Source organism: Patella vulgata, chromosome 9 (assembly GCF_932274485.2).
Source record: "Patella vulgata chromosome 9, xgPatVulg1.2, whole genome shotgun sequence".
NCBI classification, from domain to species: Eukaryota; Metazoa; Mollusca; class Gastropoda; family Patellidae; genus Patella; species Patella vulgata.
Genome location: NC_065887.2, coordinates 18,978,457 through 19,000,872, shown reverse-complemented (window position 1 = coordinate 19,000,872; position 22,416 = coordinate 18,978,457). Strand labels below are relative to the sequence as shown.

General features: G+C 35.5%; 3 protein-coding genes across 7 annotated transcripts; 1 reads left to right on the top strand and 2 right to left on the bottom strand.

The window, feature by feature from the left end:
- Positions 1 to 1,941: 1,941 nt before the first annotated feature.
- On the bottom strand, positions 1,942 to 3,853 carry LOC126807768 (cilia- and flagella-associated protein 77). The gene has a single exon (XM_050532562.2). The coding sequence runs from the start codon at positions 3,708 to 3,710 to the stop codon at positions 2,934 to 2,936; it is 777 nt and encodes a 258-aa protein (XP_050388519.2). The 5' UTR covers positions 3,711 to 3,853; the 3' UTR covers positions 1,942 to 2,933.
- Positions 3,854 to 5,846: 1,993 nt separating this feature from the next.
- LOC126807766 (GTP-binding protein 10) lies at positions 5,847 to 13,604 on the bottom strand. Its single transcript, XM_050532560.2, has 9 exons — positions 13,432 to 13,604; positions 12,715 to 12,905; positions 11,874 to 11,965; positions 11,447 to 11,591; positions 10,957 to 11,030; positions 10,245 to 10,297; positions 9,338 to 9,523; positions 8,263 to 8,389; positions 5,847 to 7,563 (listed from the first exon to the last, which is right to left on the bottom strand). Exons 1-9 carry the CDS (start codon positions 13,552 to 13,554, stop codon positions 7,349 to 7,351), a joined length of 1,206 nt encoding a protein of 401 aa, XP_050388517.2. The 5' UTR covers positions 13,555 to 13,604; the 3' UTR covers positions 5,847 to 7,348.
- Positions 13,605 to 13,653: 49 nt separating this feature from the next.
- LOC126807767 (uncharacterized) lies at positions 13,654 to 21,910 on the top strand. 5 transcript variants are annotated; one of them, XM_056103412.1, is made up of 6 exons: positions 13,654 to 13,907; positions 14,414 to 14,528; positions 17,212 to 17,397; positions 18,264 to 18,344; positions 18,589 to 18,692; positions 20,581 to 21,910. In XM_056103412.1, the coding sequence occupies exons 3-6, from the start codon at positions 17,288 to 17,290 to the stop codon at positions 21,420 to 21,422; spliced, it is 1,137 nt and encodes a 378-aa protein (XP_055959387.1). In that variant the 5' UTR covers positions 13,654 to 13,907; positions 14,414 to 14,528; positions 17,212 to 17,287; the 3' UTR covers positions 21,423 to 21,910. The 5 variants fall into 5 exon arrangements, with proteins under 5 accessions (XP_055959387.1, XP_050388518.2, XP_055959388.1 ...); XM_050532561.2 differs by having other exon boundaries at positions 14,414 to 14,654; XM_056103413.1 differs by lacking the exons at positions 13,654 to 13,907; positions 14,414 to 14,528 and adding an exon at positions 15,103 to 15,295.
- The last annotated feature ends 506 nt before the right edge of the window (positions 21,911 to 22,416 follow it).

Sequence of the window (22,416 nt, the reverse complement as noted above, 5' to 3'; positions counted from 1 at the left end):
TAGTCCAATCCCTGTTATCATTACATAATATGACGGCATGTCACCAAAAGACTGGATAATCTCTGATAAGGAGATAACTCTGTTCGACTGAAGCAAGGACTAAGGTTTCAGGCTACCAATTATTGCCCCATCATTGAATTAACAGTTAATTTCATGCCATATCTTGGATTGTAACTTTTTTTTTGGAGGGGAGGGGAGGCTAATCTCTATAGTCTAACTAAAGTTTATGGTGTGAAGAGCCCAACCATAATGATTCTGGACTAAGAACCTGCTTCCTAGACGGAGACCTCGTTATCATTTAGTTTTCGAGCTGTGGAGCCCAACATTGCCCCAGTTGTCTGATCAAACTCTTAAAGGTGCCGGATTGACCTGTTCAATTTCAACTCTAAACGAACCTAGAATTTACACAGATGCAGTTCCTCAAATGGACGTCTATTTACCTTCTGACCCTTAAGATCAGATTATTGCATATTGTCTTTCTTGGTTGGTTTCAGATGGGAAAATAAACTTGACAGTTTTACATATTAAATTAAATGAATGCTATTTAAAAATTAGTTCTTTCTCGGAAAAATGTAAAATTTCATATTTTTGGTAACTGAAACACCAAGGTTCTATCGTGGATGATTGAAATCCCCGAGTCCACTTACAGATATGTTCCTGCATACAAACTGAGTGATTTGATGATGTATTTGGATTAAAAACATATTCAAACTAATTAATCTATCAATCTTTTGCTTCAAATCCTCAAAACACGGTTTTCACGAGGCAATACAGCTACTATAAAAAATTCATTCAAAGAAGTCATGTTTGTCTCACTGACTTAGCTGACGCACTACCTAGCAATGGGTGCGAAAGAATACTGCACAAAATGATGTTGGTTTTAATCGCTATCCATAAATCATAAATATCAATGCCTAATTTAATTCTCGGATTATCCACTGCCCACCACGTCTTTTTCCGTGGTTTTTATCTCAGAAAGTGTTGTACGTTTAACTCTTCACCAAGTTTATCAACGTATACATCAAGCGTTCAATCTTCGCGTGCTAACTTTGATGTGATGTGAGCAGACATTCCTAATCGTCGGGCTGCCGGTTAGATAAACCTTTACATTTTTGCTCTGTATGCATTCCATGGGTGTTTTTAAGGGAATCCAGTATTTTTCTAGTAAGATTGGATATTTCTACTTTCCATATAATATACCAAAATTGCCATACTTTTCTTGGAAATAACCACCAGATAAATACTTTTCTGGAAAAGTATCTTTAAAAAGGTTTTTTGTACTCTTTATCATTGATATTAAAATAATTTAACACCCAGAATGGAACCAGTTTATATCCCAGTTTGTAGACTGTGGTCTATTTATATAATCACTGATCTGATAAAATTTTAGAAGATCATGAAACAAGCCAATCTGTTTTACAGAGGATTACGAAAGTCTTCTAATATCTCTGTAAAAGATGACTACCTTCAACACGTGATGTCTCATCACACGGCTGTCAACAATTGGCTCAATGGCGCGTGCATTGTTTACATTCGGGCAGAATGGAGTCTTTTACTCATTTTAATACCCATTTACAAAAAATAGGAAATAATTTTTACCTACAAATACATCAAACGTCTTTATTTATTTTTCTAATACATAAATAAAAATGTTTTAGAATTTAATTTGTCGGAGGAAAAAGTTAGTATTTCTGGCTCGCATCGATCGACATCCTTATCAGTGATTGTAGTGGCCTAGCGAAAATTCACTGCTGATCATTGTGGATGCAAGCCATAAGGCTACATATGGCTACATGTGTAGCCATAAGGCTACATGTATTTCTGTAATTTATGCAAAAATCCTGATAAAACTATTCAACACTGTAACCAGCATATTCAGGACCAAACTTTGTTTGAATCATTGCACATACAATGTATTAAATAAAACAAGTAAATACAAAATGTTTTTAATGTAGATTTTATTAACAAATCCTTAAAGACAAAGGTAACATATAGTATAGATAATCAAAGATAATTGATTATTATTTTTTATGCTCCATTTGACAAATTTTCTTTTGATACCGGCCTACATTAGCACAGACTATTGAATGGCTATTATTAGTTTCAAGCTCTAGTTTGAGGGTTTTTTTATCGAAATTACGAAAAGATAAAAAAAACCTGTAAATCACTGTTTTAATAGCTAATTATAGTTGTTTATACACAACCATATAGCACGGAAGATAATAATAGGTAGGCCTATAGAAAGTAAGTTATTTGTCAATACCGGTAGTACAAAATATATACAAGTTGTAAATAAATATAAATATATATAATTATAAATAAAACATCTAATACCAACTTCAGTTTAAACATATCACGAAGTGTATTATGCAAATTTATTCACAGCCTAGAGAAAGGAAACATGTTGCAAAAAATATTGCATTAGCATAATGCAACATTTGTTTCAAAGAAATATTCCTTAAAATAACAGGGACAGCTTTTGTATATTCACTCGTTTCCTACCAGATTTGTTAACTTTTTTAATTTTACACTTAAATACATAAAATTTAACTGAATATTAAAAAGGCTTTTTATTATAATTCCATGATTTGTAAAGGTAATAATTACAAATGTAATTACCAGTATTCAATTTCAATGTTACAAAACCAATATGATTGTATTGCGAAGACAGTAAAATGCTAATTATCTTCAAGAGACAAAATCAATAACAAGAGATTGGATTAATAATTAATGTGACAATTAAATATGTAAATAATGCTGATATAGTATAATGTCACTCCACAAACTTTCCATTCGAACAGGATATTCACAGATTGTTTTAAAATTTGATTTTGTTACGAAACATAAGCTTTCAAGTTTGTGTTATTTATTCCAATACCTAAGTCTAAGTTAGACTCCTGTAACACAATGTTTTCACCAAGATTTACTTCGGTTCAGTTCTTCGCTGCTTCATAAACACCATGTCCAAGGTTTCCTTGTCGTGCAATTTTATCTGAATCAAACTGTTTGAACGCATCACCTTCCTGACTTTTTGTTCTGAAGGTTTGGAGATGTGGTTTAGAGCTGTTTTTAAAACGAGGTAATTGCCATAAGGGACCAGATTCAACTGGATTTTGGTATGTACGCAATAATGAGGCTCTAGTTTCATACACAACCCCAGCATTCTTTTTTATTTTTTCCTTTTTCTTGGCCAGTTCTTCTTGTTGTCTCTGTTGAAGCCATTTATCTTGGTATTTATGCTCTAAAAGATCGAAAATTGGTGTGGACGGTCTAGTTGATATTCCGTAGACCATGCTTGGTGGCAGACGACGTATTTTGGTCTTGTTTTTTTCTGTACCTGCTGTTCTTCTCCTGATATCATTAATCGATCTATAGGCAAAGTTCTCTCCAGAAGTAACAATTCCAGAGTTCACAGCTGTTTTGTTTAGTTCCAAAAAGTCTCTTTCGGTGGCTTTTTCTTTTCGATGAAACGGTAGTGTTGAATTCTGATTCATGCTGCTCCAACCCCTCAAAGCTTCAGAAGCTCCCAATGTACCCTTTTCGTTGGGTCTACCAAAATACATATCGCCTCCTCCGCTACCATACCCTCTTCGTTTTGGTTTGCCCAATTCTGTTCTCAGAAGCAGTTCATTTTGGAGCATCGTTTCTCGCTTAATGCCTAAATCTCCGGTGGCGGTGTAAGTAAACGGACTCAGCATTGACGTCGCCATAACTATTAACTAACCTTTTCTCTTCAGAATAAAACTAACGTTATTAATATCACTGTCTGATTGACTCCACACTCAACAAATACTGTTATTTGTACACCATGTAGTGTAGTTCTTAATACAGCCTGTGACAACAATTTATCGTATCCATAGAGATGTTGTCACGCCCCCTAACGGTAAATAATAACGTTGCAGCTTTGATTTACCAGTCACAAAAACCAACAGAGAGAGTCCGTGTTGAAGTCTAGCGGAATCATAGTAATTACGTTAAAACATACGGTCTGCACAATAGTTAATTAATTAATCAGCTTTGACGCGTTCTAATTGTAGCATAAATAAAACATATCGTTCGTATATTTGTGCAGTCCTGCCGAACAAATATAAACGAAGTTGTTTTCCTCCCACGTAAAGTAAAAATACAAATACAATGTGATAAAATCATTGTTTTATTGAAAATAGTTTTAGTTTATTTCATTTCGAAGAAAGCATTTGCCTAGAGCCATGGCGTGAGAAAAAGCTAAACACACTCTTTCCCGATTTTATGTTATCTCTGTATTCTCATATTAAAGAATTCAGGAATGCTGAAACAGTTCATATTTGTAAAAAGTCACTTTATTCGCAAGACTTTTTGATTACTGTTTTTTTAACTACATTTTTCAAAATTTAATTGTTATTTTTGTGATCTCAAGGGTTTTTTTTTGTGCAGTGCCTTTGAGCACAACAGTGAATAAAGAACTATATTATTATAAGTAGGCCTATGCATAATAATACTCTAAGTCTAAGAAGCTATATTACAGTTACATTGAAGCTAAAGTCCCTCTATAACAAAATAGAGAGAGAGAGAGAGATAGATGGGTTTTAATGTCCAGTCTAATGGACACAAACAAGGTCATTTCAGAACCAACACATGGTTCAATTTTATTTCAATAATTCGCTTGTGCGTAGAGTGGGATGAAACCGGGGGACCCGGAGAAAAAGCACGAGGTTGGACAGAAAACCTACTCCTCTGTCACGTACAACCGGGGAATTGAAACCATGCCAGTTGACTCAATGACAGACCTTAACCAACCCCAAACCCCTAACAAAATAGATAGATAGGACTCAAAACATCCTGTACAATTATCTTTCTACAACCTGAGTAGAACATACTCATAAGTCAAGTTATACACAAGTTTCAGCACACCCACCCAAAGCGTTGACAAATGAAAAAGCTTACTTCCGACCATTTCGTGTCCTAGACCCCTTCAATAAAATCTGAGCAGTGTTGGTGGTTGAGGAGGGGGGGGGATTTTACTTTACCGGCATATTATATTCATAAATATAACATCCATGGATGATGGATCGACTAAGTATTGTTGCATTGAATTGATGTATCATGATTCACCTTCTCACGATTTGCGTATTGAATCATGAGACACTGAATCGACATTTCACGATTCTTTTTTCATCACACATTATAAATAGATCCACAAACACACTTAAATTGTTTTGGTCCTTATTTTGATCCACATCAATATCGTGATATAAAACAATTTTATTTCTACGACATCGGCTGGGCTAGAAATATCAATTATTCATTTGTCCTGCCATTTTCTTGGTAAATATTGACCTGGTTATGCATCATGATACGAATTGTATTGGAGCATCTGAATTGCAATACGTATCATATCGTGACTGCAGTGGCAATACCCAGCACTACTGAATAGGCTATAGCAATAAACTATGACACATACTTATGGAAAAACAGCTACTAATTCAAAACGTTGCCAAAATACATTAGCAGCTGTTTTTCCATAAGTATGTGTTATAGTTTAAGTACATGTATTCGGTCGATTTATAGGTATGATTGGGAAGAATACTATTATTTTGTTCCGTCTACATTAACCCACTCCGAGCAGAACACCCAGTAAGGAGCCACAGTGACTAAGTGCGTAAGATGCTGGCTTGCTAGCCTGGACGTCGTGGGTTTGATTCTGGTGTTGCCTGAGAAAGTTCATTAGGATTTTCCGTTGTGGTTTCCCTTTGTCAGTGGTGCAGTATGGGGGGTCTGACAAGAACATGTATATTGGGATGCATGTCAAAAATTCCTTGGCAGATGGAGAGAGACTAACATATGGTTTAATTTTTTTTATTTCAATAATTCGCTTGCGCGTAGGGGTCTTTAGCAGTGGGAGGAAACCGGAGGACTCGGAGAAAACCCATGAGGTTGGACAGGCGGCCCTACTCCTTTCCTTGTCGCGTACAACCGGGAAATCGAAACCCCGTCAGTTGACTCAATGACAGACCGTATGATAAAGCGCGTGCGTGCTAACCATTCCGCCATCCAACCCCCCTCTTGGCAGATGGAATTCGATATAAGAGTAGGTTACAGAGCCGCTGTCCGGGCAAAATTACCCTCCTAGCACACTGTATGGCATATGTCCGTCTTCATTAGCCCAGTCGGAGTAGAGAAGTATGACTTAAGCCCCATTTCATTCCATTTTATATCCTCAGTAGAGTCAATATTTTTGGAATTATTTTGTGGAATTTTGAGTTGGATTCACCATACCTTAATGTCCGATTGGTCACATACACGGTCAGACCTTTGCCAATCAATGTCCGGTATATACAGACGAAAAAAAAGTCCCTGACTAAAGTCATCCAGACTAAAATGTGGAATATGGTTGAGTAAAATTATTAAATTATTTTTTAATTTTTATATTTAATAATATAAATGTTACCGATAAAATGCTGAAATTGAAACATAAAGTTAATAATTTGTTTAAAATGTTGATTTTGTGTATGAAATGTCGACATAAATATGTGTTATAGTTTAAGTATGTTTGATTGATGTAGTCTCTGATTTGGATTCCTTTATTTACATTAAAAAATGGTGATTTAGAGTCTTGGTTCTATTCGTGTTCGAATTCAACCACATACAACATATTCATAAAGAAAATAAATAAAAATGGAAATTAATGTCTACTCAATACAAACTAGGTCATTTCGAGACTTACATACATGTATGGTTTTATTTTATTTGATTAAAGTAGCTAAGTCTCTAACTCAATATCATGCAAAGTCTTACACGTTGAAAACACAAATTATTTGTCAATACAAATCAACATTGATGTTGTGATCTTACCGTGAAAAGGTAGGCTTCTGATATCTAATATTTAAGACAATTTCTAGGCCCAAATATTAGCGATTTAGCTCCTTTAATTCACTTGCCCGTAGGCGTCTTTAGCATTGGGAGGAAACAAGAGGACCTGTAGAAAACCAACAAGGTTGGACAGGCGACTACTCCCTGTCACATGCAAGCTTGGATTCAAAACCACAGCACTTGATGCAATGACATACCTTATGATCTAACATACACATGTTAGACGACTCATCCACCCTGAATAATTAGGAATTAAAACTTCAGGTTTGACCAGAAATAAGATTAACGATGGCTAATTTTGAAACGAATCACAACATGATTCGCTCCAATGATACACAACCTTATACAAATGTGTATATTTGAAGAAAATCATGTTAAACAATTTTTCCACAGCTATTCCCAGTCTTATGCAATACACCTGTTCATAATCCATTTTAATGTCGTTTCCCAGCAAACATGTGTGCTATATTATAGCACATATATTTTATATAACAAAAATTTAAATTAATTTCTTTGTCAGAGTTTCTTGGTGAACATGTTCTACTTCTGTTTCTATTTCTGGACGTTTGAGTTCTGCGTAATGATCTAACTTTTGTCGCACAGTGTGTAAAACTTTGTCCAATCCCTGCTTCTCTTTGGCTGATATTGTAAAGATTCCATCAAACTTCATTAAAGTTGTTGGATGCATGTACTCATCTACCATATTAAGTGAATCTGGTGAATAAAATTTAAAAAAATATGAAATAAAATCAAATATATTCGTCAATTAAAATCAAGCATCTAACCAATAAGTCAAAATATCTGCATAAAGGACTGTGAAAACTTGTCACGACCCAGTGGTACCGTTCCGTTCTACTCCACTTACCCCTGAGTCCATTCACGGGGGCGACACACAGTCAAATTATCCGCCCTTGATACTTGTCCTATTTTTATCGGCCAATCGAGTGGGTGAAGGGAAGTAACTCGCATTGTATTGCAACTACGATTATTGTGGTGAACGTAAACAAGACTGGTATGTAAACTGTTTTTTGATTGGTTTGCAGAATCAACTTACTATCAAGGGCAGATAATTTGAATGCGTGAAAACCTTGTGAATGGACCCAGGAGTTAGTGGAGTAGAACGGAATGATATCACTGGGGATACTGAAGACAGATAAAGGGTATACAAAGGATAAATTATTAATATTTGGTTGTCTTTATTATGAAAATTAACTATGCACTATATCTTTTGAGTTACAAAATGACACCCAAAGGTAGTTGGCGTCAAATTTCTTACTACATTTGATCTATATTTAGCAACTTATTATCATTTGAACCCAGAGAATCCTTCTACATCTTTCTATTAAAACAATCTAAAAAACCAGAACAGAATTGGATCTGTGTTCTTATCAGAAGTAATAATATCACACAAACCTGGAGAATTTTGAACTTGTTCTAATATCTGTTTGACGGTATCACCTGATTGGTTATCTGTATCTATTTTATTTAAAACAAGTATAGATGGTCGATTAACTAACTCTGGTAGATATAACTCTAGTTCCTGTAAATATATAATAAACTACAGACGCAGTTATCTCTATGTATAAAAAAAAATTCTTGAACATTTTATTCTTAGCAGGGTGATGTTTAATTATTAATAAACTGGATGGTCGTTTCAAAAAGTTAAAAGTCGCTATTTTTCTTTGACAATTTCTTAGTACTGATAAGATTGTCAAAGATCAGTCATAATAACAGTACCTGCCACCTTTACCTCCACCATTACACAATATTGCAGTCTTAATTATCAAATAAAGATTCTAAGGGACTATTTCACTCGGCAAACGTCTTTTATATATATGGTGAACAGTCAAAAACTGCTTCACAATTATTGATCAGTATATCTTGATATGTAATGGCAACCAAGGTAAGATGAAGGTCACTGACATATGGGGAGGTCATTCTGTATATAATATACATGTATATGGTATATCTATGAGCAGTCACTTAATTTAGTGGTGACTGTGTATCTTTCAATTCAGAATGTAACAAGATAAGATCACGACGATAACACATGAGAAAGACGTGGCTTTTAAAAAGCTAGGGTCAGTAGGCCCAGAACTCCTACAGTTTATGGAAGATGCAACAATATGTCAAGGTTGACACCTGAACAACAAGAACCCGCCATTGTGTTCATTCAAGAGAGCATGAAGACCAGAAAACCACTGGGGTTTAACGTCCACTCGACACAAACTAGGTCATTTTGGGACTAACACATGATTCAATTATATTTCAATAATTCACTTGCGCGTAGGGGTCTTTAGCAGGGGGAGGAAACCGGTGAAAATCCACATGCGCGACCCTACTCCTTGTCACAATCGTGCTAAAAGTCACACATTTCGCCTGAATTACATGCACTTAAATTCAAGTCAGTGGTGCATTTTCAATGCATTTCTGTATATGTAAAATTAGCTATATGTATCTCTGTATATGTAAATTTAGCTATATGTACCTTATTGAGTAAAAGTATGTTTTCAAATGCAGATCTATGAACATGATTAACACCTAGACTAAAACCATTTATATCCACAATTATAATCAACATCTTCGTTCTTTCTACATGTTTTAAAAATTTATGTCCCATTCCATAATTCTTATGAGCTCCTTCTATTAACCCAGGTAAATCAGCCACAGAGATCTGTTTAAAAAAAAAAATAAAACAATAAAATAAAACATTTTAAAAACAGCACAAGAAATTTTGAAAGGATGAACCGGTGAGACAAAAATATAGACAAACAATGATTAAACATGCATTATGCAAGAGGTAAATCTGCCTATTGCAGGTCTTTCTTTAGGCCTGAAATGTTATATAAACTATTAATTAGACATTAATTAACTGATCCAGGCCTTAATCAACTCTCGATGGCATCAGATTTCTCCGATATTAAAAAGATTAGAATGGTTCAGCAATACTTTGATTTAATCAAATATGGAGAACCGAGACTTAGCTTCGATCAACCGGTACGGTGGTTGAAATTATTGCACACGTCTGTCAAACCTTCAAAGGCTAATATCTTCGCTTGCAATAGAGTAATTTGAATGAAATTTTCAAATTATTCATTTTACATCATCTACTTTCGAACTATTATAGCAATAATGGCTAGTTCTATATCTAAATCTTACATAATGTATCTTTAATAATTAACAGAAACATCTACTGGTTATAATCTTTAAGTGGCATTTAGAGATTGGGATAAGAGGATACTTGTCGTAATGTCATGCTTCTAGAATAAAACCAGGGATTGCTTCCCATAAAAATTGTGTTCTGTTAATCTACTGGTTACAATATGTCATTCATTTTTTTTAAATTAAAATTAGTGTTTGTCTAATTATTATTACTACATAATTATGTTTCATACCTTCCTAAAATCTGGATACTGTATTATTCCAATTTGTGGTCGAATTGTTGTAACTATATATAAAGGCAATAGAAAATAAAATAATCAGAGCTCAAACCAATATTGGAATATTCAAACAGATTTATTGGTACTCATTCAATGTCAATTAAACTAAATAAAAATCACAAAATTTTATCTGTGTTGGCCTCTTATAGGAAATTTTAATTATTAATTCAATACAATCAACTAATATTCAAAAATAAACAAACACAAATAATATTACAATGATTTGAATAATTCATACATTCTAGAAATCTGAAAAATCCAAAAACAATTCTAAAATCTATCATTTGAATAGCATTAAGATAATGACTTTGAATACAGGAGTAAAATCAGCATTGTTTTAAAATATTCTTTCTAGAGCTCTGTTATATATCTGGTTCACAAGATTTCATAACCCTGAAAGTTGAAGCTAAATGGCTGAATAACTCTGCAACTTATTTGAATATAATATTTGAATTTCAATAGGGCTTGAAGTTACTTTTTAAAATTCCAAACGATAACTTTGCCCTTCTACAAGCTCTAAAAGTTGAAATATGATTTTAAATTTGGCCATTGATGGGAAGATATATATGAAATATGCTATCAAATAGCAATTTCCTTATCACCAAATGAACATTCTTTGCAATTTTGAAAACAAATTGACAAGAACTGTAGTGTGTAGATATCTTACATGGATATTCTGCTATCTTTGGCATGGCTCGAGAAATTGCACTTAGAAAGGTTGATTTTCCTGCATTTGGAAATCTGAAGAAAAATAAAAACATGACAGCTTTGTATGTTGTGATGTAGTAAAATGGGCAATAACTCTATTAATATAAATATTATTGAAAAAAATGAATATACAGTGTACATATCCTAATTACCAACTGAACAAGGTCCACAAATTTTGAACAATATCTCAAAACCTCCACATAGTACAATTTTATTACACCAATTCGCTTGCGCAAGAGTTTGTAGCAGCGGGAGGGACCACAGAAAATCCACAAAGTTAGGCAGGCGACCCTTATCCCTGTCACCTTCTAGTGTGGGATCGAAAGCACGCCACTTTACTCAATGACAGACTTTATGATCTATACCACACAACCCATCCCCACCCTTGCCATTAGACACTCAGCCAAGGATTAAAGTTATAACCCTGTATAATGTATAAAAACAATTACCCAACTAGACCAATATCAGCAATTAACTTCAGGTCCAAGGTTATTTCTTTTGAGTCTCCCCTTTGACCTAGGAAACCATTTTCAGGGTTACCTCCCTTGCCTCCTCGTGCTACAATAATTTGTTGACCGTCTGTGTTTAAATTACCTGTATTAATAATATAAAAACTATCATTGTTCATTAAATATTGACTTAAACAAGCTTTAGAGCTTTCAGGTCTTCACTGGTTAGTGCAATCTGATTTTGGGTATGACCCAGCACCTCGGTTGCCTTGGTACCTTCACTTTAACATTTGTACTTGGGTACATGCACCAATAGCGGTTCGTTTGTACAATATATAAAAACCATTACAATACAACCACACATTCACACAATAAAGTATGTGATGTACTGTTTCTCTGATATTAAAGAGAATGTAAAATAACCTACCTAATTGTCTCCCTTCATCTGTTCGAAGAACAACACCCACAGGAACAGGTATGTTTAAATCTTCTCCTAGTTCTCCAAGTAGACGAAACTTTCTATAGCAAGATTTGAAAACATATTTTAATAGGGAATAAATTCTGGGTGGATATCCTATCCTTTCATACACAAAATTATAATGCCCCCATAAACTCTAGCCAGTTTTGGACTTGTGTAATAGTTGTAATGGGGGTTGTTCAGCATGAGAAAGGGTGTGCTTATTCATCTTTGAACACAAAAATTATAACACAACCTTTAGGAACAGGGTAGTGATATGCGGCTATCAGATGATCCCTCCACACAGCTAAAGTGAATAATTCTCTTGATATTTAAGTGATTATGCTGGGATATAAGTAATTCACTTCTGGACCTGTATCACGTAATAGAGTAAGATGTTGGCTCACTAATCTAGAGGTTCCGCTGGGGGTGACTGAGAAAGTTCACACAGTGATTTTCTAGTGTTGTTCCCCTGTGTCAGTGGTGCAGGATGGTGGGGGGATGTACATGTATTGTCATTTGGATAGGACAGAATACCAAGGTCACCTTGTACACGTAGGCCGTAGGGCTGCTGTTCAGGGAAAAATGTCCTTTATAGCACGTTCTATGGCATATGCACGTCTTCATTAGCCCAGTCGGTGCAGAACAATAGGATGTTAAATTTTGAACTATTTAACCACTGATAGCACAGACCCAACACCGTATATACTACACCCTCCCTGGTGAGGAACTTTGAGGGGCACTTATAATTCTAGCTTCTGTGTTTTGCACTTGTTGTAATTTAGAAATAAACTCATGGAGTAAGGCTTACCTGCTATTAAATCCATTTTGTGCTAAAAATCTTTTCTTAATGTTATTATTACGCACATCTGACAATGTTAATTTCTTAGTAGCAGTCACAATCACATCGCCTCCTTTACCACCTATCCCACCATATCGGGGGAACCCCTGTCCTCCACCACCTCCCCGAACATAAATCCTCAAAGAGTCAATAAAACTTTTCTGAAAACATTAATAAAAAGACTTCATGAACAGTAATTTCAATAGTCAAAGAAAGATTTTAAAATTATAATTAGGGCAACAAACATGTGTGCACAATGTCCTCTTTAGCAGTATCAATACATAGGGACAGGCGGGAAAATGCATTTAAATAATCCGCTATTTTCTGCGGGTAACAAATAATTAAAAATCATTGTTGGTTTAAAAAAATTCTGACCAGAACCGCAAGTCAATTTACCAAATCTCATCCAAGCGAGATTACGTGTCTCATACTATAACTATATAGACGATAAATAATTTGGACGTCAATGAAAATAATTCTCAAACAATTAACAAAATTAAACATATAATTTAGATCTAAATTAAAATCAATTCGGAAAAACGAAATTGTTTACCATTATATTTGTATTACTTAAGAAACTTATGAAATGAAGGTTTTATATTTGAGTATTGACAATCACATCAGCTTAGAATTCGCTCTTCTCAGGCAATGCCTGTACATATTACTGGGTGTGCCCTAAATGATTACCTTTTTCTTTGGTATAGTATTTTGATTTGATATCAGACGACACACGATAGCCTGTTTCAATGCAGTGCAATAAACATCTGATCTGTTTCTGCTTAAAACTGTTATTCTCATGGGCGCAGCCATTTTCTATAGTCGTGGTTTTCCAGATATACTTTCAATGGTGAAAGGTGTCTGGACAATCAAACCACAAAGTCCTTTTGTAACTTTAATAAAAGAGTTAAATAGTCTGTTTTGTGGATACAGATTTACGTAATGCATCTTAATTAATGAAATAATATATAAGATATAAGTACATTGTGAAATGTGTTATGATTTATATTCTCATTTTGCGCTAATGTAATTGATCGAAACTAATCTTATCACAACAAGGCCAGAAAGATATGAAAAAGTTCAAGGCGAAATTTTGATTTAACCATGGATAATTGAGGTCAATTCTTTTGGGTAGTCCAAGCTCTCCAATATCTCTACTTTGAACAGTATGTCACAGGTTTTGCTGTATAATAAAATATTTGTCATTTTGTGTTATAACGTACAGTTTGTTATTTTTCTATGGTTGGTCACGTGTAAAATACCAGATAGTCAACTTTACCGGAATACGGTTCTAAGTCTCACCCGACGACCAATTCTTCCATGCCACCAGACCCACAGGCGCCATACACCGCAAGGCTGTACTCGGCCCAAGCCAGCTAGGATTCGAACAACAGATATTCTAGTCGAAAGTCCACTTTCCTTACAATGTACTGAGTCTGGTGATAAATGATTTTCAGTGTTCAAGAAAGTATTATTAGTCTAAACAATAAATAATTTATAAACAGGTCGATAACCGCAGAAAACTAAATGCAAAAGTGCAACATATATTGATTAATCATGTGAACTCCACAAATAAATGGTATCGCATGTTATCAAAAGAATAAGCATACCCTGCCTCGTTTACGACATTCGTCAGTACTAAATGAAACGAGAGTTTAATCCTTTATTTCAGATGCAGAACTGTAGGAGAAGAAAATCGCACCTTAATTTCCCCAAATTAAAATTGCGAGATGAATTATCAGGCACATGTTGAGAGAATTATATCAGTCGAACCTGTTTAATTTGAAGTAAGCGGTATTTCTCAAAATTACTATTGCCAACACCGACCTTGTCGGCCCCCAACCCACCAACGCATTGCACATGCAGCCATCCAAATAAAATTACCGTAGTCTAAAATGACCGAAGTAAAATATGTAAGTAAAGATATGTTATGTTAAAACCCATTCGATTCATGGAGTGATTTTAGATAGCACACTGTAAGGCGTATGCCCGTCTTCATTAGCTCAGTCGGAGCAGAACATACATAGGACGTTAACCCCATTTCATTTCTTGGTCAACGAGCTAGCGCCTTAAACCGAGCTACCGCTTAAAGCTCACATTATTATTATGTAGTAGCATTGGTGAGGCGTCAATTTTTATTCGCTGTCGATCGATTCTAAATTAATTTTAAAGTAGATTTGAGGCAAATATTTCCTACATTTCTAAAACGATTTAGTTTGCGCAAGCATATTAAAAAAAATGTGTAAAAAGCGACAACCTTGTATTGATACGCGTCAAACAAATGTAATATGTACAAATTATCTTTAAATTTACTTGTGTTATCACTTATCTCTGCATACATTGATGGTATTGAAACTGGATATTTATAATTGTACAGTATCGGTGATTTTAAACAAAATGAATTAGATTGTGCGTTCAATAAAACAAAAGCCGGAGTTTGGAGAGGCCAACAGAATAGGCCCTAGAGTGTTTTTTATAAGCAATTATTTGATTTGGAATCGAATTTGGTGAGGAATGTGTTTGTTTGCTACTACTTGATAAACTTTCTCGAGAGGTGTTGTATTTTTTCCATGTTGTGATTACGATAAATAACGATTGTCATGTTGTAAATATTGTTTATTGCACTTTTTAAATTGTGAACACACCTCGTGAAGTCGTGGAAAAGTACGGTAATCACGTTTGTGACCTTGACTTTCTGTGATCACGACCGCCATTAGTAATTACGACCTGGTAGCGTACATGTAAGTTTTCTCTGTCATATTTTAGATATTCCCTTTCCAATTCTTTGTGAGAAAGTTTTGCATTAAACTTTTACGAAACTATGTCTTACAAACCCATGGAGTGATCTACCGTTAGATTTACGACCGGGAGATATAGAATGATGGAAACTGACCAAATAATGAATAATGTAGGCTAACCATGTCGGAATGACTCTCGTTTCATTCTACCATTTATTTAACTTGTGCAAGTAGGGGAGTATAAAAAGTGATAATTCTTCACAATTAAAAAAAGAAAAGAAAAAAAAATACATAGCCCACACCAATGAAAATATTATATTTTTTTTCTCTTTTATTTTATCGAATATTAGTGTAGATACGAATAGGTCAAGATGTTTTAAAAATATTTTTAATCAAACATGAAGTTGTGTTATTAACCTTTCGCTTGATCGAATATTAGTGTAGATAAGAATGGGTTTAGGTATTTTTAAAATATTTTAACAGTATATTAGAAAATGTAGACGTTGGGTTAAAAGATTGATTAATAATTATGTAGAGATATGGATATTAACTGTTTGTCATACCAGGCCCGCAGCCAGCGGGGGGCAAGTCCCCCCCCCCCGAAAAAATGTTTTGCCCCCCCCCCCCCCCCACCCCGGAAAAAAATGTGCCGACCATAGCTCTGAAATACCTACTGTAGACTGTGTCGGGTGCCCCCCCCCCCCCACTAAAAACTTCACTGCCCCCCCCCCTTTGTCATACTGATTTCAGTCTCTGGTAATTAGAGGCTGGGGTATTCTAGGAGAGAGAGAGAGAGAAAGAGAGAGAAAGAGAGAGAGAAAGATCAGTTTAACGTCCAGTCGACACAAACCAAGTCATTTCGGGACTAACATATGGTTCAATTTCAGGGGTATCGAAACCACGCCAGTCGACTCAATGACAGACCTTATGATACAACGCACACGAGCTAACCCCCCCCCCCCCCAAGCTAGAAGAAGTAGACAGCAATAATACGTTGATCAACAAAATACTCCCTTTCATCCAATTCCATACAAAAATCCAGTAAATTTTTAAAGATAAAATAGTGAGTGGGCTCCCTCAAGAATTCTAATAGTAAATAAATAAATAAATACCCCACCCCACAAAAGAATTTAAAAAAAAAGAAAAAGAATCTGTACTGATCAAGGGTCTAGTTGTGATTCTATTCTTTCTAATCAATATTTGGTGAAATAACTACCGTACGTAAATAATCCAAATTGTACGCCGGTCGTTTACGCATGCTTGGTCCATTTTACACGTTTTTTATTTTTATTTTGTTGTTCGTGAATAAGTCATTACTAATTGCCTTGCAGGGTATGTTTTTCTGTGGCGCCCGAAACCACAGATACCACGACCAGTGTACTGATTATAAAATGTCCATTTATCGTGAATATTGGTACCCCATATTTTTTACGGCAAGATAAAACCAATATTGATTGAAATGGACCAATATTGAATTCTAATTGATGTTGTTAATTTCGATGGAATACAGGCGAAATGTCCATACTTTAATAACTGTTTTTACATTACTATATTAATATTATACATGTAATAAAACCGGATCGGTCAAGTGAGAAGGTCTGGAAAGGTTTTTTATCATTTATGTTTTAGAGGTGGGCTGACAGATATTTATTTTGTAGCTTATTGTTATGCCAAACCATTGACCTGCTGATATTGCAAATCGTGATACATTACTTACTTTTACTTATTGCAGGAATCCAGAAACAAATCAGACGATTGCTCTTCTCTAAAAAATAAATAATAAAAAGGAAATAAAACTATACAGGAAGATGCCAACTATCGTTGTCACTACTTCAGTCTTTGAAAGATGGAATCGGCTGAAAACACGATTGAATTTTTTTGACGATACTGATCTAACACTATTTTTGATTCAATTTTGGTGAGTTTTTACCATTTTGTTTAGAATAGAACGATAAAAAGTAACGTATTTTTTTTTATGAAACTACGGTCACTATTGATCTGGCGATTTGTGATTTTTTGAAAAAATACAAAGGTTTGTGGTGTATATTTTACAGAATTTAATAGGAGCAACGTCTTACTCAACAACGATTCTTTTATTCTCGTTATCTTGAACAATATGGACACAGTTGGGAAATGGACTTGTATACATATATTTACAACCAAAACACCATACTAATTGATAGTATGGGAAAATTACCAACATTGTGCAACGTGTCTTTATTTTCTAAGGAACAGGTTTATGTTAAATAAGAGGTGCAGAGGGGGCGGGGGGGGGGGGGGGGGCAGAAGTAAAATGAATGAATCATTTCGACGAGTCCTCGTTAGCCCCTAATCTCATTTTCTATACAGAGTAACGAAGGAATTGACAGTTTGGTCACTAACCACATCTGCGTCGGACTAGGTACAATAATAAAACTCGGTCTGTACGTGTAATTAAAAAATTGTCCACTAATCACACCTGCATCTGACCAGGTACAATTAAATCCGGCCTGTAATATAGTATAACAGTGTGATGTTATATTATTTGGCATTCAGAATTCCAGAATAGATATTTATATAAGAACCAGTTTTTGCCATTTAAGCCACCATTGTCAAGTCACAGTGACTGGTAGACCTAAATTGTAGCATTTATAGGGAGAGGTGCAGAGCTGAAGTAATAACCATTCTTGGTTTCGACTATTCGTCATCAGTGGGCCTTGAACCTGTTGATTATGCTCAAGGTTTACTAACCAAAGGGTTGGTAAATAATGGAGTCACTTCAATTACCTTATTTATAATTATTAGGGAATCTAAGAACTATATTTGTCAAGATGAGGTTAAAATGGGGAATCCTTATGTAGACGACATGACAGTCCGTGTAAAAAGGTGAGTTTATTTTCCTTCCTAAAACTAGAAACATATTCCGTGTTATTAGCAAGTAAAAGATGACCCGGCATCATTCTGAATGACTGACAATAGAATTAAAATGGAGCTAACTTCAACGCACGGAAACCACATCCAGCAATTTACCGCCCTACATTCATCAATGGACTGTGGCGTATAGGAAGTAGCTGGATATTCGTGACCGGAGTCATAATATTTTACACCGTATATAATAATTTTGTTACAGTGATGTCATGGTGCAGGAGACGAATAATGATGAAACCAACAGGACTGCAACCGTACTCGAAGGTTCAGATAAAGAATCCACTACAGCATCTTCCAAACAAACAGGTTCAGATAATTTTTATATCATATTTACCGGTGTAACGGTTTGACTTGGTACGTTTTTGGTTCTAGAATGAAACCACATCAATAATGTATCTATTTGGTTCACCCCAAAAATAAGGTCGCTTTTTTGCAACTAAAAAATAAATGAGCCAAATCCGGTTCTAATACAAACCGCCACATTGGATTTCCATAGATCTGTCTGATATATTTTCTGATAATGAAACTTCTATGTAGGCCTATATCATGTCGAACACATATTTGCCCTGGGATTGTTTTGGGGTGTTTTTCTTTTATCGGACTTATGGAACCCCAAAGAAACACATTAAATTAATTAATTTGTTACCTTTAGACTGGTTAATTTGAATAAACGTTTACGAAACACGACACAAGGATGCAAGCTTTGATAGTACTTCATTTACACAAACTGTTGCTACTTCCGAAAACCGTAAGGTTAGGGATCTCGTCAATTAGGAACCATTTGACACATGGACCGCTAACCCAAAGATGTTGGCCAAATAAGTGGAATCAGAAGTATTAAATTCTAAAGTATCTTGATATTTAATCAAATGTTATATCACCACTAGCCATGATGACATAAACTTGTGTCAAGATTCTAGAACTACTTGCTGTTTGAAGGACAGCAAATCTGTAGAGCAAAAATTATTTCTGGAGTGATATAATTTGCCGTGTGTGTCACCTAAATTATGTCTAAAAATGTTTGAACAATTTGAGAACATTTTTGTTATTTAGTAACAGATACATGCTTACTGGTAACATGTTTAGTAAATTAAAGCATTCGTGCCATGACTATCTTTCACTATATGCTAGCAAGCCTACATCAGTTTTATACATGACCGATTAAAAAAAACTTTTGTTCGTAGAGTTTTTCCACACGCAACATCAGATATTTTACCTGCCATCCTGTGATAACAAGGAGTATGGTGCCTGCGCAACCTGGTGGGTAGTGGGTTTACTTCACGTCCTCCCAGTGTTCCCCGCTGGTAATGACTCCTTCCCGCAAGCGATTCATTGAAATAAAATTGTGTCAAACTATTGCTGAGACGGGAAGACGCAGTGGCTCAGTAAATAAGGCGCTGCTTCGCTAACTAGGAGGTCTGGGGTGTTCGCGGAAAAAGTTTCTCGGGATTTTCCGGCGCAGTTTCCACTTGTTAGTGGCGCAGGACGGAGGATCTAGTCGATCGAATGGGACGGAAAACCGAGATCCCGAGTACATATTGGCGTGCACGTAAAAGAACCCTTGACATTTGGAATTTAAAATAAAAGTCTAGCCGTACTGTCGCACATGTCGGTCACACCACACTGTATAGGGTATGTTGGTCTTCAATGCCTCGTATGTTGCAGAAAGGTAGGACGTTAAACCCCATTTCATTTCATTTATATTGCTGAGATATAGATGTCTTGATTGTCAATGTACTAGTCGTACCTATATTTAACGATCGCTTGGGAAACTACTTTCCCCTTAATAGGTCAGTGATGGGATTTTCGATATTTAGGTGAGTTTAAGGTTATTTTTAGTACGATCTTATTCGAATGTGATTACATTTGATGATGGTGATTTATTTCGTCAATCAGTCGTCAATGTTGTGTGCTTGAACTGTAATGATATATGGGTAAAAAAAAAAGATGTGCTCTTTTTATGATTTTATTGGGCAATTGCAGATGTTCTTTTAGATTAGCCTATTAATCAAGGGGTCGAACGAAAAGTGGCCAAGACAAATGTCAGATAAAGTTGTTAAATTTTGTCTTAAAAAATCACACGATCGTACTCAAAAATATTGCCCCGCCATTCCAGACTATACTCAGAATGAGATCTTTTCAAAAAGCATTTTATTTTGTCTAATATTATTAGCACTTTTATTTTTTATTTCAGTTAATGTTCAGTACAAGACAGACCTGGACGACGACAATTTTTACATTGATAAGAATCTCAGAACCATGGTTGTTTTACCAGAGATTCCTTTAAACCCAAGAACGTCTGCAGAACGCCTTAGCCCATGTACTGTGACCCAACTTAGAGATGAACACGGCTCACAAGTTTTTCCTTTAAATGAACATTTCACTAAACCACAAGTACTATTTTTCATAGAATTAATCCGCCCGTATTTATTAGAGGATGGCGAATTACCTAACTCTATTACAGCGTTGGAAAACAAGATGAAATTCGGACGTGGTCAAAAGGGCCTCTTGTGGAACGAACTTGCCGCCAAAATGACTAAAGAGTACAGTGAAACATTTACTAAAGAAAAGGTATGTCGGAAATGGCAGACATTAGTGGATGGTTACAAGAAAGCGAAGGAGAATAGCACTACTGGTAAAAGGGCATGTCGTTTTCAATTTTACGCAGAAATGGAAGAATTAGTAGGCGATGGCCAAGGCGATGGCCAAGCTACTGACGTTTCGATCTGCCAGACACAAAGAGAACATATTGTAAGCCGGTCAGATCCATGCGTGAGCCAGGAGTCCCTTTCATTCGCGCCATCTTCAATTGTCTCCCCTCCAATTGCGCCATCTCCAATTGCGTCAACTTCAACGACTGACAATAAACGTAGAATAGAGGATTCGGAAGAATCGGATCTTTTGAAATATTTAAAGAAATCCGACGCGCGAGCAGAAGAAAGACAACAGCATATTCTAAATGATATGCAAAAGACCCAAGAATCGTTCCTTGTATTATTTGGGAAACTAATTGAAAAACTTCCAGATAAAAAATAATGATGATCTCCTCTTCGACATCTGGATATGTATGTGAATATTGTTGTGAATATGGATATGTATATTGTTGTGAATATGGATATGTATATTGTTGTGAATATGTATAAGAATTTTTATGATCATGGATTTGAACTTTGTCATGAATACCGATGATAGTTTTTTATGGATACCAAGACTGCATTGTATGCGTTCATTTTAAGTTGTATTTTATGTAAATAAATCATTTTAGTCGTCACCATGTTTATAATTTGGCTATGGATGGTCAGGAAATTTATAACAAAACATGTGCAGTGTGCATGACTCTACCATTTAACAAACAATTAAAATAAAAGACTTTATGACCACGGCCACAAATTCATAGTGGTGAAGGGAGGGAAAAGCTCTTAAATATTTCCAAAGGGTATTGGGACACCCAGGACACCATAGCAATACGTGTACTGCCTTTACCACACGGCAATCGTGAGCAAAAACTTTATAAACAAAATTGCATGACCTCTTAATTACTAACTTTTTTTTATGTCAGGGATCACGTGGCTAAGTGGGTAAGACGCTAGCTCGCTAGCCTGGAGGGGCTGACAAGGAAAGCTGTCTAGTCGTTCGGATGGGACGAAAAACCGAGGTCCCGTGTACACATTGGCGTGCACGTAAAAGATCCCTTGGCAGTTGGAATTCGATATAATAGTAGGCTGTAGTGCCGCTGTCCGGGCAAAATTTCCCTCATAGCACACTGTATGGCGTATGCCCGTCTTCATTAGCCCAGGTTAGGAGCAGAACAGTTGGACGTTAAACTCCATTTCATTTCATTTCATTTTTTTATGTCGAAGTTGTGGTAACTTCGGGTGTAATTTATACTCCAACCTCATGGAGGCGGAAGGATTAACCCAGAGAGGAGAGACTCTATATTCATTAATTGAAAATTATTTCGTAGCAACCGGCCAAGGCCAAGTTAGCGCTAACACCTCTTTAAGTGTACAATCTAAATTTAATTGACTGT

Excerpts from the sequence above, each read along its gene's own strand:
- LOC126807768 (XM_050532562.2), bottom strand. The coding sequence starts at position 3,710 with ATGGCGACGTCAATGCTGAGTCCGTTTACTTACACCGCCACCGGAGAT.
- LOC126807767 (XM_056103412.1), top strand. The coding sequence starts at position 17,288 with ATGCCAACTATCGTTGTCACTACTTCAGTCTTTGAAAGATGGAATCGG. Across the intron at positions 18,345-18,588 it reads ATGACAGTCCGTGTAAAAAG|TGATGTCATGGTGCAGGAGA; the intron begins GTGAGTTTATTT and ends ATTTTGTTACAG. Across the intron at positions 18,693-20,580 it reads AGCATCTTCCAAACAAACAG|TTAATGTTCAGTACAAGACA; the intron begins GTTCAGATAATT and ends TTTTTATTTCAG.
- LOC126807766 (XM_050532560.2), bottom strand. The coding sequence starts at position 13,554 with ATGGCTGCGCCCATGAGAATAACAGTTTTAAGCAGAAACAGATCAGAT. Across the intron at positions 11,592-11,873 it reads AGATGAAGGGAGACAATTAG|GTAATTTAAACACAGACGGT; the intron begins GTAGGTTATTTT and ends TTATTAATACAG. Across the intron at positions 7,564-8,262 it reads ACAAGTTCAAAATTCTCCAG|ATTCACTTAATATGGTAGAT; the intron begins GTTTGTGTGATA and ends TTTATTCACCAG.